General features: G+C 43.6%; 1 protein-coding gene across 6 annotated transcripts in view; it reads left to right on the plus strand.

The window, feature by feature from the left end:
* The window catches only part of TRIP4 (thyroid hormone receptor interactor 4), a 75,010-nt gene extending 67,215 nt beyond the window's left edge, over positions 1-7,795 (plus strand). For all 6 annotated transcript variants that reach the window (XR_004729520.3, XR_008474661.2, XM_054240453.2 and 3 more), the window contains exon 13: positions 7,496-7,795. Coding sequence is in view for 3 of the 6 variants with exons in the window: in XM_054240453.2 (XP_054096428.1) it covers positions 7,496-7,563 (68 nt within the window). In the remaining 3 variants the exon portion in view is untranslated. The remainder of the gene's footprint in view (positions 1-7,495) is intronic.
* Positions 7,796-15,507: the final 7,712 nt, after the last annotated feature.

Consider the following 15,507-nt stretch of genomic DNA (forward strand, 5'->3'; position numbering starts at 1 on the left):
TTGCCCATCCTGGTCTCAAGCGATCCTCCTGTCTTGGCCTCCCAAAGTGTTAGGATTACAGGTAAAAGCCATGGCACCTCACCCTGTTTAGTATTTAGATCTCCCTTTTGCCCTCTGTCAGTTTTGATTGTGGCAGTCTACCCCTTCCTCTTTCATTTCATTCTCACCTTTCTCTAGGCACTGGAGGCAACACTGGTGGTAGGTGATAGTAGATTCTCTCTTTCAGACCCACTCTTACTTGATCTTTATTCCCACTTTCCTTTTTGTAGCTTCTTTCCCTAGTTTGGTTTTCATCTGCAGCTTAAACTCCTGTGAGAAAATATTCTGTGTAGAGTTTAGATATTTCTCTGGAATGTTTTACATTAGTAATTTCTCTACAACTTCAGGACCTATAGGGCCTTTATTTTTCTCGGTAAGCTTTCATGATGGGGAGGGGAGTGATGTTCTTAGGAGAAAGCTTTAATAACTTCCTATCTTTTTCCTATTGTTTCTGTTAGTTAATGGTGGACTAGACAAGGTTAAACATTGGTCAGAAGCAAAAGGAAGTGAATTGTTTTTTTGAGACAGAGTCTTACTCTGTTGCCCAGGCTAGAGTGCAGTGGTGGGATCTCAGCTCACTGCAACCTCCACCTCCCAGTTTTAAACAATTCTACTGCCTCAGACTCCCATGTAGCTGGGATTACAGGCACATGCCACCAAGCCTGACTAATTTTTGTATTTTTTTAGTAGAGGTGGGGTTTCACCATATTGGTCAGGCTGGGATTTTTTTTTTTTTTTAGATGGGATCTCACTCTTTCATCCAGGTTGGAGTACAGTGGCACAGTCTTGGCTCACTGCAACCCTCCCAGGCTCAGGTGATCCTCCCACCTCATCCTCCCAAGTAGCTGGGACCACAGGCACATACCACCATGCTTGGGTAATTTCTTGTATTTTTGGTAGAGAGAGGATCTTGCCATGTTGCCCAGGCTGGTCTTGAACTCCTGAGTCAGGTGATCACCCACCTTGGCCTCTCTAAAAACCTTCTACTCTGCCATAACTCTTTTCCCTTAGGTCCTAGGGCATACCTCTAGTAGTTTAAGCCAGAAAAGTCTTTAAGCCCAATTACAGTGGGGAAAATACATACTTGCCTCTTAATTTGGAATGCTTATCACATTTTCCCCTAGATATATTATTACATGAAGTGATTAAGTTTAATAGCATTAATAATATTAATACTTGGTCAGGCACAGTGGCTCATGTCTGTAATCCCAAGACTTTGGGAAGATGAGGCAGGAGGATCACTTGAAGCCGGAAGTTTGAGACCAGCCTGAGTAACAGAGAGAGACTCTGTCTCTACCAAAAAAAAAAAAAAAAAAAAAAAAAAATCCCAGTGTGGTGGTGAGTGCCTAGAGTGTCAGCTACTTGCGAGGCTGAGGCAGAAATATTGCTTGAGCCCAGGAGTTCAAGGCTGCAATGGGCTATGATTGCAATACTGTACTCCAACCTGGATGTCAGAGTGAGATCCTGTCTCTAAATAAATAAAATAATTAACATTCTGCTTTACTTATAACACTATGGCTTACATGTTCTTTTTGTGGGATGACTTAGGAACCTAGCCCCCCTTTACAGATTAATTCTATGACAAATGCATTCGAAGTTCCAAACTTTTAGTTTTGAGATGGGGGTCTCACTATGTTGCCTAGGTTTGCCTTGAACTCTGGGCTCAAGAGATCCTCCTGCCTCAGCCTCCCAAGTAGCTGGAACTACAGACATACACTACTATGTCCAGCTTCAGGTTCCAAACTTAAGACTTGCAAATAAACCTTTAGAATATTACACATTTACCTGTTATATCATATAAATATATATATATATGTATAAATGCTTAAAATTAAAGGTGTATATTTTGTTTTTGGAAGTGTAAATTTGAGTTTGCTTGATCTTAAGGTAATTGTGTCTCCTATAATTGAAATAATTGGCTGGGCATGGTGGCTGACGCCTATAATCCCAGCACTTTGGGAGGCCGAGGTGGGCAGATCATGAGGTCAGGAGCTCAAGACCAGCCTAGCCAACATAGTAAAACCCCATCTCTACTAAAAATACAAAAATTAGCTGGGTGTGGTGGCATGCACCTGTAGTCCCAGCTACTTGGGAGGCTGAGGCAGGAGAATCGCTTGAACCTGGGAGGCGGAGGTTGCAGTGAGCTGAGACCATGCCATTGCACTCCAGCCTGGGTGATAGAGTGAGACTCTGTCTCAAAAAAAAAAAAAAGAAATTGAAATATTTAGAAAACAGCAATATTCAATAGGGTATAACTTGGTTATGTGTTTGTTTTATATAGGTTGAATACTCAAAGAGATGAAAATTTTTAAAATTTAACAACATGTTCTATAAACTCATGCACCCTATATATGTTGCAAAGCATGTGAAAATTCCTATGAGTTATATAAATTGATGACAAATACTTTTCCCCTTTTAACGTCTTGCCCATCTGCTGCTCATGCATTTGATTTTCTTTTAGGCATTATGATTGAGGATGTGGTTTAACACTGAAATGATTTCAGTACTAAATGTAAAAATATTGGGGAAATACAGAAACTAAGTGTTACACCCTGCCATGAAGAGGATGGTAGGTTTCACTATCCAGATCCTGATACTGGAAGTTCAGGCTGAACTAGAACTCAGAGCTTAGAGTTCCTGCAATCCAAGGACAGTCATGATGACTGCTTCTTTCCATAAGTCCCAGTCCCTTACCATCATTGCCCACAACTGGCCCAAGAATTACCACTATTGGCAATCACGCTGTTAGGAATACAAAATGTCCATGATTATAAGGAGTTCACAGATTCTTGGCAAATGTCTGATTTTTTTTAGGCAGGCTAAAGGATGAAAGAACTTCTGAATTCCTGGGAATATCCTGAAAATCTTTGTCCTCTCGTTTCTCCTTTGAGCGTTTCATTTTAGACATCATCACTGAAGCCAGAGATTAGTCTGCCTACCAATGAGTATTTTATTCTGATGGGTTGATCTTACCTGAGCTGGTTTCACATGAGGCCTTTCATAATCATACTAGAGTTTCATGAAACTTAAAATAGGAATGTTCTTATTCAGTAAAGCTTTAAGAATGTGAAGAAAGTGATACAACTTTTTTTCTTATGAGGAATCTGAAGTAAATAATAATTAAAAGACTTGCCTGGGGTTATATGGTAAATGAAAGGTGAAATTGAAACCATAACTAAGAAACCCAATTCCCAAGCCTCAACATAAATAATAAAACCACCCTTTCTTCTTCAGGAGACTTTGAATTGATGAATCCCCCACTTCCTTTATTTTTCGAGACGGAGTCTTACTCTGTTGCCCAGACTGGAGTGCACTGGTGAGATCTCAGCTCCCTGGAACCTCCACCTCCTGGGTTCAAGGGATTCTCCTGCCTCAGCCTCCTGAGTAGCTGGGATTACAAGCGAGTGCCACTACGCCCAACTAGCTTTTGTATTTTTAATAGAGACAGGGTTTTGCCATGTTGGCCAGGCCGATCTTGAACTCCTGACCTCAAGTGATCTGCTTGCCTTGGCCTTCCAAAGTGCTGGGATTACAGGAATGAGCCACGTCCAACTTGAAGCACTTTAATATGTATTATTTCAGTTATAGGCTGAGCATCCCAAATTTGGATTTTTTTTTTTTTTTTTTTTTGAGACTAGGTCTCACTCTGTAACCCAGGCTGGAGTGCAGTGGTAAGAACTCAGCTCACTGCAACGTCTGCCTCCCTGGCTCAAGCTATTCTCCCACCTCACCCTCCCAAGTAGCTGGGACTATAGGCATACACCACCATACTTGGCTAATATTTTTTTTTGTTTTGTTTTTATTAAATTTTTTTTTTTTTTGAGACGGAGTTTCGCTCTTGTTACCCAGGCTGGAGTGCAATGGCACGATCTCGGCTCACCGCAACCTCCGCCTCCTGGGTTCAGGCAATTCTCCTGCCTCAGCCTCCTGAGTAGCTGGGATTATAGGCACGCACCACCATGCCCAGCTAATTTTTGTATTTTTAGCAGAGACGAGTTTTCACCATTTTGACCAGGCTGGTCTTGAACTTCTGACCTCAGGTGATCTGCCTGCCTCGGCCTCCCAGGGTGCAGGGATTACAGGTGTGAGCCACCACTCTCAACCAAAAAAAAATTCTATTTCTTTTTTTTTTTTTTTCTACACGCAGTTTCACTCTTGTTACCCAGGCTGGAGTGTCATGGCGCGATCTCGGCTCACCGCAACCTCCGCCTCCTGGGTTCAGGCAATTCTCCTGCCTCAGCCTCCTGAGTAGCTGGGATTACAGGCACGCACCACCATGCCCAGCTAGTTTTTTGTATTTTTAGTGGAGACAGGGTTTCACCATGTTGACCGTGATGGTCTCGATCTCTTGACCTTGTGATCCACCTGCCTCGGCCTCCCAAAGTGCTGGAATTACAGGCGTGAGCCACCGCGCCAGGCCAAAAAAAATTCTTTTTAGATAGGATCTCACTCTGTTGCCCATGCTGGAGTGCAATGGCACAAGATCTTGGCTCACTGCAAACTCCACCTCCTGGGCTCAAGCCATCCTCCTGTCTCAGCCTCCCGAGTAGCTGGGACTACAAGCTTGTACGACCATACCCAGCAAATTTTTATTTCGGGTTTTTTTTGTTTGTTTGTTTGTTTTGTAGAAACAGGGTTTCACCATGTTGGCCAATCTAGTCTGGAACTCCTGGGCTCAAGCAATCTGCCTGCCTCGGCCTCCCAAAGTACTGGGATTATAGGCATGAGCCACCATGCCATACCCCAAATCTGAAAATCTGAAATGCAAAATCTAAACCTTTTTGAGCTTCAACATAATGCTCAAAGGATATGCTCATTGGAGCATTTTGGATTTTGGATTTCTGGACTCTGGATACTTAACCATTAAGTATATAAACCACAAATATTCTAAAATCCAAAATAATCTAAAATTCAAAACACTTCCAGTCCCAAGCATTTTGGATAAGGGATACTGAACCTGTAGTTATTTGATTAAAGGACTTAGGGTACATGTAATATATGTAGTTCAGTGCCTGGTCTATAGAAAGTACTTCGTGTTAGCTATAATCTTCTCAATAACTCTGTGAGGTAGTAAGGGCTTTTTCCTCCTTTCATTTTACAGAAAGGAGGTTTATAGAAGTTGTTTTACTCAAGTCTTTTTGGCTCAAGGTTTCCTCTTTTTTTTCACTATATCAGATTGCCTCAGGAATAAATTATTCCAATTTACATTTCATTTCTAGAGCGCAATATCATAGAGTTGAAATGAAGCTTCAGTATTGTAGAGTCCAGTTTCCTTTCAGAGTTGATAAAATTGAGGATAAGAGTGACTTGGTAATATACTCAAGGTTATACAACTAGGAAGTCTCAGGATTAAAAATGAGTTTTTTGGCCAGTGTGGTGGCTCGTGCCTGTAATCCCAGCACTTTGGGATGCCGGGGCAGTGCAGGCAGGGCAGGGGGGATTGCTTGAGGACAGGAGTTCAAGACCAGCCTGGCCAACATTGTGAAACCCTATCTCTACCAAAAAACAAAAAAATTAGCCAAGCGTGATGGCACACAACTGTAGTCCCAGCTACTGGGGAGGCTGAGGCAGCAGAATTCCTTGAACCCGGGTGGTGGGGGTTACAGTGAGCCAAGATCATGCCATTGCACTCCAGCCTGGGCAACAGAGTAAGACCCTGTCTCAATCAATCAATAAAACTGAGTCTTTCAACATATTCAGTACAGATAACTGGAAGTCTGGAGTCTTAGATGGAATTCTAAATTCTGTCCTAGCTTGTCCTAAAAAGCCGAAAGAGACTCAATTCGTATTTTTTCCTCTGGGTACCACCACCTTTACAATCTGTACTCTTACATACATTTGATATCTGCTATTTGTCGTTACTTAGTGCTGTCTATAATATAAAGGTTTTGAAATTTGTAGTGTCTACCTTTGTTTAATTCATTTGGAGAGAGCATTTATTGAGCGCCTACCATTTGGCAGTCACTATGGTAGTGTTAGGGATACAAAGGCTGACTTGCCTTGTAATAGGGCTCTTTGCCAGAGAGCTGGCACAAGTTCAGGTTTTCAGCCAGGCAGCATAGGGGATAAAAGAACTCCTAAATCCCTGGGAATGCCCTATGCTTTAAAGCCCAAATGAAAATCAACAGCACTGTGATTTTTGTGAAATGATATTCAGGGTATCACTTAGTGATGGTTTCTGAGGAAGCCCAGAAAAGGATGTAATGTTCTTCTAGAAGCAGGTGTAGCCTGAAAGAGAGACAGACAGACAGACAGAGACATCATGTTGGGCAGGAGGAGATTGAAAAAAATAGGGAAGCTTGTTGGTTGAGGCTATTTTTCTCACAATCTTATTGTGCAGTAGTCAGTAAGTACATGTATTCTTAATTGGACAAGTGAAAATACTGTCCAGAGACATTGAATGACCTGTCCTGGTCATGCAGCTAGTTAATACCAGAGAAGGGTGGACTAGAACCTGGGTCTTCTTTTAGTCCGGTGCTCTTTCTGTTGTGCCTGATTGCTGCAACAAATGAAAATGACAACATATGAGAGGTAGTGGTTGTGGGCATGGGCCTGTGGTATACTCAGCTGCCTTTGAAGGGGAAGACTCGTTGTTGTTGTTTTTTATTTTTTTAGTGCTGAGACTGAACTGAATTGCATTGCTGTGTTCACTGTAAGCATCACTATTGACTTAGATGAGACTTTGTGGGAGAAAACAAACTGCCAAGCTGTTCTCAGGCCAGACAGGAATTCTGTTAAGATTCTCCTAATGAGATGGATGGTTCCTAAGGCTACTGCTACTGAGCCAAACTCTATCCTGGTAGATCTGAGAAGAGGTCAGAGACCACATCAGTAATATACGTTTCATTAGGGTCACCTGGGATAGGAAGGTTGCTTGTTTTCTAAGTTTAACACTTAGAGAGTCATAGAGCCTATGACCTTTACCCTTCTTAGCTGGTGATAGGGGCCCTTTGTCAGTAAAGCATTCGTGTGGATTCTATTCCACTGTTGCAGGTCACTCCCCCTGTTAAGTCTGAGGCAGCAAAGGGGTGTTGAACTGCTTTTCTCACTGTGAAGGAGGTTCATGCATTATGCTTAGCCAGTTAACAGGTCAGAGGAATGGGTTTCCCACTGTGTGAAATGCCTGCCTTGATCGCATGTGTATATTCTTAAAAATTTGCTTTAGCATCAAACACCCTTAAAAATGTGGTATTTCTTTTCGGTAGCTACAAAACTAGAAATAATGAACTTCTTTGATTCTTAGGACTCACTGTATGTATGTGGGTATCCCTGTACTGTGTTCCCACTGCTTCCTTATTCTTATAGAATGAAACTCTGAAGTTTGGAAGTGTCTGAGTCCTGAAGTAAGATAATTGAATGTGACAGGAACACAGTAACCAGAAGACCTGGGAGGCTACGAAAGATTTGCATTGCAAATACAAAAATAAATAATGAGACTTCTTTTTCTCCCTTACAGGGAAACTGGATTCCAAGATCCATCAAGGAGCAAAGAAGGGGTTAATGAAGCAGAATAAAGCTGTCTGACCCAGGAGAAAAGGAACTACACAGTGTAGTGGAGTTTTGTGTACTAAAATTGCTATCAACTGGTCCTTTGGAATTGAAGTAGTAGAAACCTAAAGGATTGGCATCAGGCTTGAATATCTCAAACTTTAACTCCTGCCAAAATCTGTGTATTTTTCTTAAGGAGTGGGATTCCTACTTTATGTAATGGGTCAAAATCTTTGAATACATTATTTATAAAAGCTTATTTTAAAAATTCTAAGTCTTTTGACATTTTTCTCAGAATAGTATCAAAAGAGATAGGAACAAGGTAGAAATTTCTTTCCTTTCTGAGACTTGTATTTGCAGTTAGAAAGTTTTTAACCTAGGTTAATGATTTTTTTTGAGGGATCCTCTCAGATTTTAAAGTTTCTTATCAAAGGGATAATCCAGTAGAGTAATAAGATACTTGAGGAATCCTGTGCTTAATACAAACCTGTGATGGGACAAAAAGGTTTGTAAAAGTTTTCTGCTCCAATCCAGTGTCTCTTGAAGGGAACTGTCTGAGTGAAATGTGAAAAGCTGAGTAACCCTCATTGGCAAAAAAAAAAAAATTTTTTTTTTTTGGAAGGAATAACCTGAAGAACTGCTTCCACTTTGTTCTTGGGTTTGAGAAGCCAGGATATGAATACTTCAGACTGGGAGGAGATGGAGCCACCTGCTAAAGCAGCATGAAGCTGCCCTATTTTATTTTGTTGGTATTGCAAAAGCATCACTTGGATGGGGCAATTAGAAACAAACTGAAAAATAAAATCGCCTCAGTAAATGCATCCAAATACCCTCCAAATGCTGAAATCAAACCTTTTAAACCATTCACATCCCAGAAAGCTCTGTGCTTTGGAAAACGAAGAGGTTGGTTTGAAATGAGGTTTTTGCTTGTCAGTCTGACCGTACTTAGTGAAACAGTTTGTTTCTGAGGCTGATCTGAAGAGCTGTCAGAATCTCAGTTGCTGGCATCCTGAGGAAATTCATGGTCGTAAATGTGTATGTTCTGCTTTTTCTAAAGCAACACTACCGCACTGGGGAAGTTGGACTCCCTCCAGCAGTTGTGTGTATGACTTAAAAAAGAGAGAGCAAGGGAGAGAAAAAAATGTGCCCTGTGTTATGAAAAAGATTAATTTCCCCTTTCTTTAATCCTTCATATTCAGCGTTTATTTGCATTGAAATGCCTCCACTCATTATGCATTGATGTTCACTCAACTGTGAACCCTGCTTGTTGCATAGCTCTAGGCATTGGTTTTGCAGGGCCTGATCACTCTGGATTCCCAGGGAAAACCCAGCCAGTTCTTGTTCCGGTGATGCAAACATGTAGTATTCTTTTTCTGTTCAACCTCTGGAGAAAGGGGAAAAGACTGCTAATGTCCACCTCTTCAGGTGGTGGTGGGGGAGGGTGGGGATAGTCTCTTTCTGACCTCCTGCAGACCCTACTATTAATGAAGCCATACTGAGTTCACTATGCAGCCAATAGTTTACCAAGGAGTAGCACCTTGAATTCTGTGGAGTCGCCTGCCTCTCTTAATACCAAAATAAAACTAGAAGGCAGGAGGCGAAGAGCCTAGGGAGGGGGGAAGAGGTTTATTTGAACAACAGCCTGAGCATAGAGGTGTCTGGATTGATTTTTTTCACCTGGATGGACTGTGTGTATGTCGAAAGAAAAACATCAGGAGCTGCAACAGATCAGGTTATGCAACCATTTTGTGTGCTCAGATAAGACAGTTTACAAGAACTTTACAAGTTTACAAGAACCCACCTCAGCATCCAAAATACGCAACCGGAGCCTCATTAGTAAATGGCAGAATAACATGGAAATTTCTTTTCATGGTTAGGCTGTGAAATTAAGGATTCAGTTATTCAGTCATTGTTGACCATATTTCAAGTGCTCAAATAGCTACACATGGCTAGCAACTTCTGCATTAGATAGCACAGATATAGAACATTTCCATTGCTGCAAAAAGTTATATTGGATAGTGTTTGTCTGGAGCAGGGGTTGGCAAACTTTTTCTGTAAAGTGCCAGTTAGCAAATATTTTAGGCTTTACACAGGCCATGCAGTCAGTCCTTGTTTCAACTGTTCAACTCTGCTGTTGTAGTCAAAATGGATCTATAGATGATAATGTAAATGAATGAGCTTGGCTAGTGTCAATAAAACTATTTTCAGACACTGAAATTTGAATTTCAAATCATTTTCACATCATGAAATAGTCTTTTGATTAACTGTTTAAAAATGTAAAAATCATTTTTGCTCATGGTACATACTAAAATAGGTGGTGAGCCTGATTTGACCTGTGAAATGCAGTTTGCCAACCCTTGGTCTAGAAGAACAGTGGGTCAAAACTTAAGATTTGTTTACTGCATAGGACATCTGAGCACTTGAACATTTTTAGTGGTTCTTCCAGGCTTGAGAACTTTCTCTGGCTAAAACTTGGGGTTCACTGCAGGATGTTTACCTTCCTTTGTTCCCTATTTTTGCAGTCTAGTTCTCTCCAGTGGCAGTCATGCTCCTTCAGTGGGAGATGACAACTGGAATGTTTAATCTTTAATTAAATCACCCCTAAATCTAAAACACTAAACTCTTTTCTGCCTCCACCTACTAAGTAGCTGAATCCTCACTTGTAACTTTGTCTAGTATATATTGGAAGTTCGCTGTCACCTGGGATCAGTTCTGCCCCTGTACTGTCTAACAATGTGACTACTGGTGGACCAAAGAGAGATTATTGTTCCTGGACAGACAGGCTTAGTTTTTATCTTTAGCTATTAACCCCTCCCCCTCCTTTTTTTTTTAGTGGAATGGAAATGAGGAGTAAAGGGATTTTATGACCTCACTTATCTCCAAGTCACATGCTATCTTGAGTGGTACTGTTGAAGGAGGCCTCAGGATAAGGGAAAAAAAGTAAGATAAATGCAAAGCCAAATAAAATGGTCAAGGACAGAAGAAGGACATAATAGGGGCTAAGATGTGGGAGGCCTTGAGAATTAAGGTAAATTTGTTTACTATGGAATGAGGTGGAAGTCTTAGGAGGTCGTCATGAACAGATGTTTCACAAGTGAGAGGTGGGTAGGAGAGTTCACCTAAACATGGACTGAATGCCTACTGTACCCTGGAGAGTGTGCTGGGCAATCAGAGATGAACGGCAGATGAGGAAAGATAAAAGCGACAGACAATCCTTAGAATGGTGGGTTGGAGAAGGACAGAATAACACTTTTAGATAATAAAAGGCAACAAGATTTAGTGATTTGGATGGTGAGGGGAAAAGGGATATGTAGAGGGTTTAGAAATGGGTGCTTTGGGGAGAAAAGCAAGTGGTAATCCTAAAAGAAAAGGCTGGAGAACACAGGATAAAAAATTAGGAGGTTGGTACTTTGCTGAACTAAGGGGTAAAATGGATGAAACCATCAGGAGCTGTGATGGCTCTTCTGTTCTTTGTGGATGTCCATGTTCAGACCCCGTACGGCCCCTTCCTCTCTATGGTTGAAGGACAACTACAGAAGAGATGTTTTCTATATTAAAAGGTCCAATATCCCCCAGAGACCTCTCTGTGAGGAAGTTTGATCCAGCGAGAGTTCTATTGCCCATGAGGGGACAGCGTTAGGTTCGAGCTCTCCAATCCAGGTTTCCTCGAGTTTATCTTGGTTTTAACCGGCTTGCCGGGATTTCCAGTATTCCTCGAGCTACGACTCTCTAATCTGGGCTCCGGGAGAGCGCGCGTTCCGAGACCCAGGATTTCTCTCCTTCATCCAGGTTCCGGGTTTCCCCGGCGCTCACCCGCTCCAGACTCCACACCAGCGCGGAATCCGGATCCGAGGGCCTGGTAGTCTAATGTCCGGGTCTTCCAGGTGACTCTGGTTGTCCCGGATCGCGGCGGCGGCGGCGGCGGCGGTGGCGGCGGCGGCTGAGGGACCCGCGGCCCCGGACACAGCGGCACCGGCCGGGCGGGGCGGAGCGGCGCGGGGAGGGGGCGGAGAGCCGAGCCGGGGCGGGGTGGGGGGGAGGGGCCGTGGGAACGGATGGCGGCCTGGGCCCGGTAGCAGCGGCGGCTTTACGGCCCGGGGCCCCGGGCGGGCGGAGGTGGCGGCTCCCGGGACCGGCCGCGCGGTGAGTCCGGAGCTTTGTGTGGAGCCGGGACTAGGGGAGGAAAGAGGCGGCGGCACCGATGGGGCGCGAGGCTGAGGGAGCTGATGGGGGCCGGGGGCGGCGGCGCTGCCTGACGGAGGAAGTGGGGGTTGGGGGGGCTGGGGCGGAGCGAGGGGAAGGTGTGTGTGGGGGGGTCGTTGCGTGGGTGGGGGAGGGGGCGTCGAGGGGCGCGGGGTGAAGTTCAAAGCGTGGCCAGGGCCGGTTCAGGCTGAGGGTAGGGGTGCCCGGGAGGGGATTAGGGTCTGGCTAGGTTGTGGGAGCAGGCCAGAGAGTTTCTCAGGCGAGTCTGGGTACGTTGAGGGCGCTCAGGGCGACTGGGGCCAGTCAGGGAGTTGGAAGGGGTGGCGGGTTCAGAGCAAAGGGTTGGAAGCCGGACGTGTGCGTGACCCGGGAAAGGGGAGCAAGGTGGCTGGGATCCTGCAGTAAGTAGGTTGTGGGTGTGTGCCCCTAACAGTCTTCAGGTCACATTTACCCCTGTCCTTTTCTTCAAGATGGAGGGATCCCTGGGCCTGGACCTTAGCTGCTATCCTTGTACCCCCGGGAGGGTTTGTGACCCTATCCTGTTTGGAAAACCCATGCTGCCCTCTTTTCCCTTTATGTGTAATTACGGTTGGATCATCTCTGTGCTTTGCTCAGATTCTCCTTCCTCCCTTTGGGGTTGGGGAGGAGGAGACACATCTGACCAATTAATGTGTGTTTGTGAAACAGGCAGCAGCAAACAGTCATTTCAGCTTCTAGGAATTAGGCTCACACAGGGTGGAGAGATCAGAGCCCTTCGGGGGAATATTTCTGAACAAATCACAGATGATTAAATTCTCTTAAGAAAGAGCTCCCTACCTAAATGAGAGTGGGAAAGATGGGGAAGAAAGCCTGTCTGTTTCCAGCCATGTGTCCTGAGCCCCAGGGGTTGAGGAGAGTCTCCAAGCCCCTACAGGCCTCCCTTTTCTGTATTAGGCTTTGCTCTGCAGCCTTGAGTTAATTTCACCCCTGCTGCTTTGTCTTGGGGGAGGGAGTGCTGGTTTAGGCTGTTGTGAGGAGATGACTGTTCTGCTGCCACACACAATAGTCGTGTCATTTTATCGGGAGTGCTACCCCAAGGCTGAGAACTGCTGCAGCAGAGATAAACCGGTCCCTCTCACCCGCCTATTGTGTACACAGTGAAGGTCATAGGTTCAAGTCTTGTCTGAGAGCTTTGGATATGCTCCATCTCCCAGGCTCCTCAGTGCCATTTTCTTCCTTTTCCAGACTGGGGCTTGCCATTGGAGGAGGCCAGACAGAAAGGCTCTTCTTTTTGAGTGAGGAACAATGCAGAGCTCATTGGCACACATTTTTCAGAAGAATAGGGGATGCCAGCCATGTTGTGCCTGCCTCTTTGGCTAGCCTGTAAGTTGTGAAGGAATAGTGTCTGGTAGACTCAACTATGATGTTTGTTTCAGACTCTTAAGGAAGAAGACTCCAAGGGGAAGGTTCTGCTCTTACTTGAATCATCGTATTTAATTCTTTTATGTAAATTGAACACACATGCAGTGAATTTTGTTGGTTTAGGAATACCACTGAAAACCTGTGCAGGGTTAAGATAGGGAGTCAAGGCCAGGTGTGGTGGCTTATGCTTGTAATCTCAGCACTTTGGGAGAATGAAGCAAGAGGATGACTTGAGCTTAGGAGTTTGAGACCAGCCTGGGCAACAAAGCAAGACCTGTTTCTTGAAAAAAGAAAAAAGAAAAAGTCGAGAAGCAAGTACCTTTTTAATGCTTACTTCCTGGTCAATAATAATAGCACAACAAAAAAGCCACAGAATTTGCCTATCTGGGCAAGGGCTGTGGGAACAAACCTTTTAATATTTATTTTTACTTTAATGAAAGGAGATGAGTTGCTCATTGTGCAAAATTCTGTATTTGCCTCTGTGTTAGGAAGAAATTTGCCAAAGAAATAAACATTTTTGAAAAATCGTATAGGTTTTAGGGATTATTAATGAGAGAAAGATGAGAACAAACTAGAAGGAGTCCTATTGTACATACCTGATAGAAGTGCCCAAATAATATTTAGGTACTATTAGTTGTGTAAAAAGTTATTTGGGATCAGGCATGATACTCACACCTGTAATCCCAGCATTTCGGGAAGCCGAGACAGGAGGATCACTTGAGCCTAGGAATTTGAGAATGGCCTGGGCAACATAGTGAGAACTTTTCGCTACAAAAATTTTAAAAAATGAAGTTAGCTGGGTATAGTGGCTCATGCCAGTGGTCCCAGCTACTCAGGAGACTGAGGCAGGAGGATCACTTGAGTCCAGGAGTTAGAGACCAGCTTGGGCAACATGGCAAAACCCCATCTCAACAAAAAACATAAAAATATTAGCCGGGTGTGGTGGCATTTGCCTGTGGTCCCAGCTACTTGGAAGGCCGAGGTGGAAAGATCTAATTGAGTTCAGGTGGTTGAGGCTTCAGTGAGCTGTAATTTCACCGCTGTACTCCAGCCTGGGTGATAGAGCAGGACCTTGTCTCAAAAAAAAAAAAAAAAAATATTTGGGGCTAGAAAAGAGTTTTCCATTTAGGACATTAAATACAACTTTTCTTTAGGCCGGGCTTGGTGGCTCACGCCTGTAATCCCAGCACTTTGGGAGGCCGAGGCGGGTGGATTACCTGAGGTCAACAGTTCGAGACCAGTCTGACCAACATGGTGAAACCCCATCTCAATTTAAAAAAGAAACAAAAAAAATATTTTCTTTAAAAAGGGATTAGAGGTAAAACTCATTGTGAATGGGAAATTGTATGTAATCTACTGCATACATGATAGCCAACTATTTCCCATAGGATATTGTTGAATAAGAACGTTAGCCTTTGGTTTTGGTAAAGGTCTTTCTGAGGCAGTGAGTCTGTGGTGCCTCCCTTATCCCCTTATTTCAGTGAGTTTCTTTAAATGATGGCCTGCCACTTAGGTGTTGGGCTTTTGATAGGAGAGAACAGGTTGTTCTGACCTTTATATTTTTTTGATGACAGAACTGTCTCGAGGCCTTACTGGAGGTGTTGTCTGTCTTTAGACTGTTTCCAACTCTATGTCCTGGGTTTATTTGAGTGAAGCCTCAGCTAAACTGAGTCCAGAGGTTTTTGCTCTTGGGCTTTTGGCGTTTATTATATCTGAATGCTGTCAGGTGACAGTGAAGGGAGAAGCCGCAGATTAAATTTGTTCTGATTAGATTTAGTGGCTTCAGAGTTGGGCTCTTGCCACATGGAATCTCATGTGAGTCTTCTGATTGTGACCATCATTCAAAGAGTGCTTTGGATTCCCCCACCCCTCCCACGTTCTTGGTAGAAAAACAAATTTCCTTGTGATAGAGGTCTAGAAAGTTGGACAGATTAGTGCTTACTTTGTGAGGATATGGAAGCATAATTTTGGCTCCTGGTAGCAATTATGTAGCAATTAGCATATAGCAACTAAATGACTGGAACAGGATAATTTGTTGAGGGGTTTACTGATTGCTCTGTCAAGTGGAAGTGCCACTCCTTATTTATTTGACTCAGAACACTTGCCTGAGCTTAGCCATGGAGCCTAAGTATAGCAAAGAAGTTCCCACTCTGCTTTCTCTTTCTAGTTACTACTTTCCCGGGTATCTTAGTACTTGTACTGCCCTTTTCTCCTACTCCGAAGGTAGCTAAGCAATTGTTATTTCCCTCATGTAGAACTGGTCATGGTGGGAATACTGCCAGGCAGATGGGACTAGTCTGAGATAAGGCAGCCTTATATTGTGTGGGAAATTTTCAGCCCCTTAATTCTCTCTTTCTCTTGATTTTTCAAAATAAA

The sequence above is a fragment of the Callithrix jacchus genome, chromosome 8 (genome assembly GCF_049354715.1).
Source record: "Callithrix jacchus isolate 240 chromosome 8, calJac240_pri, whole genome shotgun sequence".
NCBI lineage: Eukaryota > Metazoa > Chordata > Mammalia > Primates > Cebidae > Callithrix > Callithrix jacchus.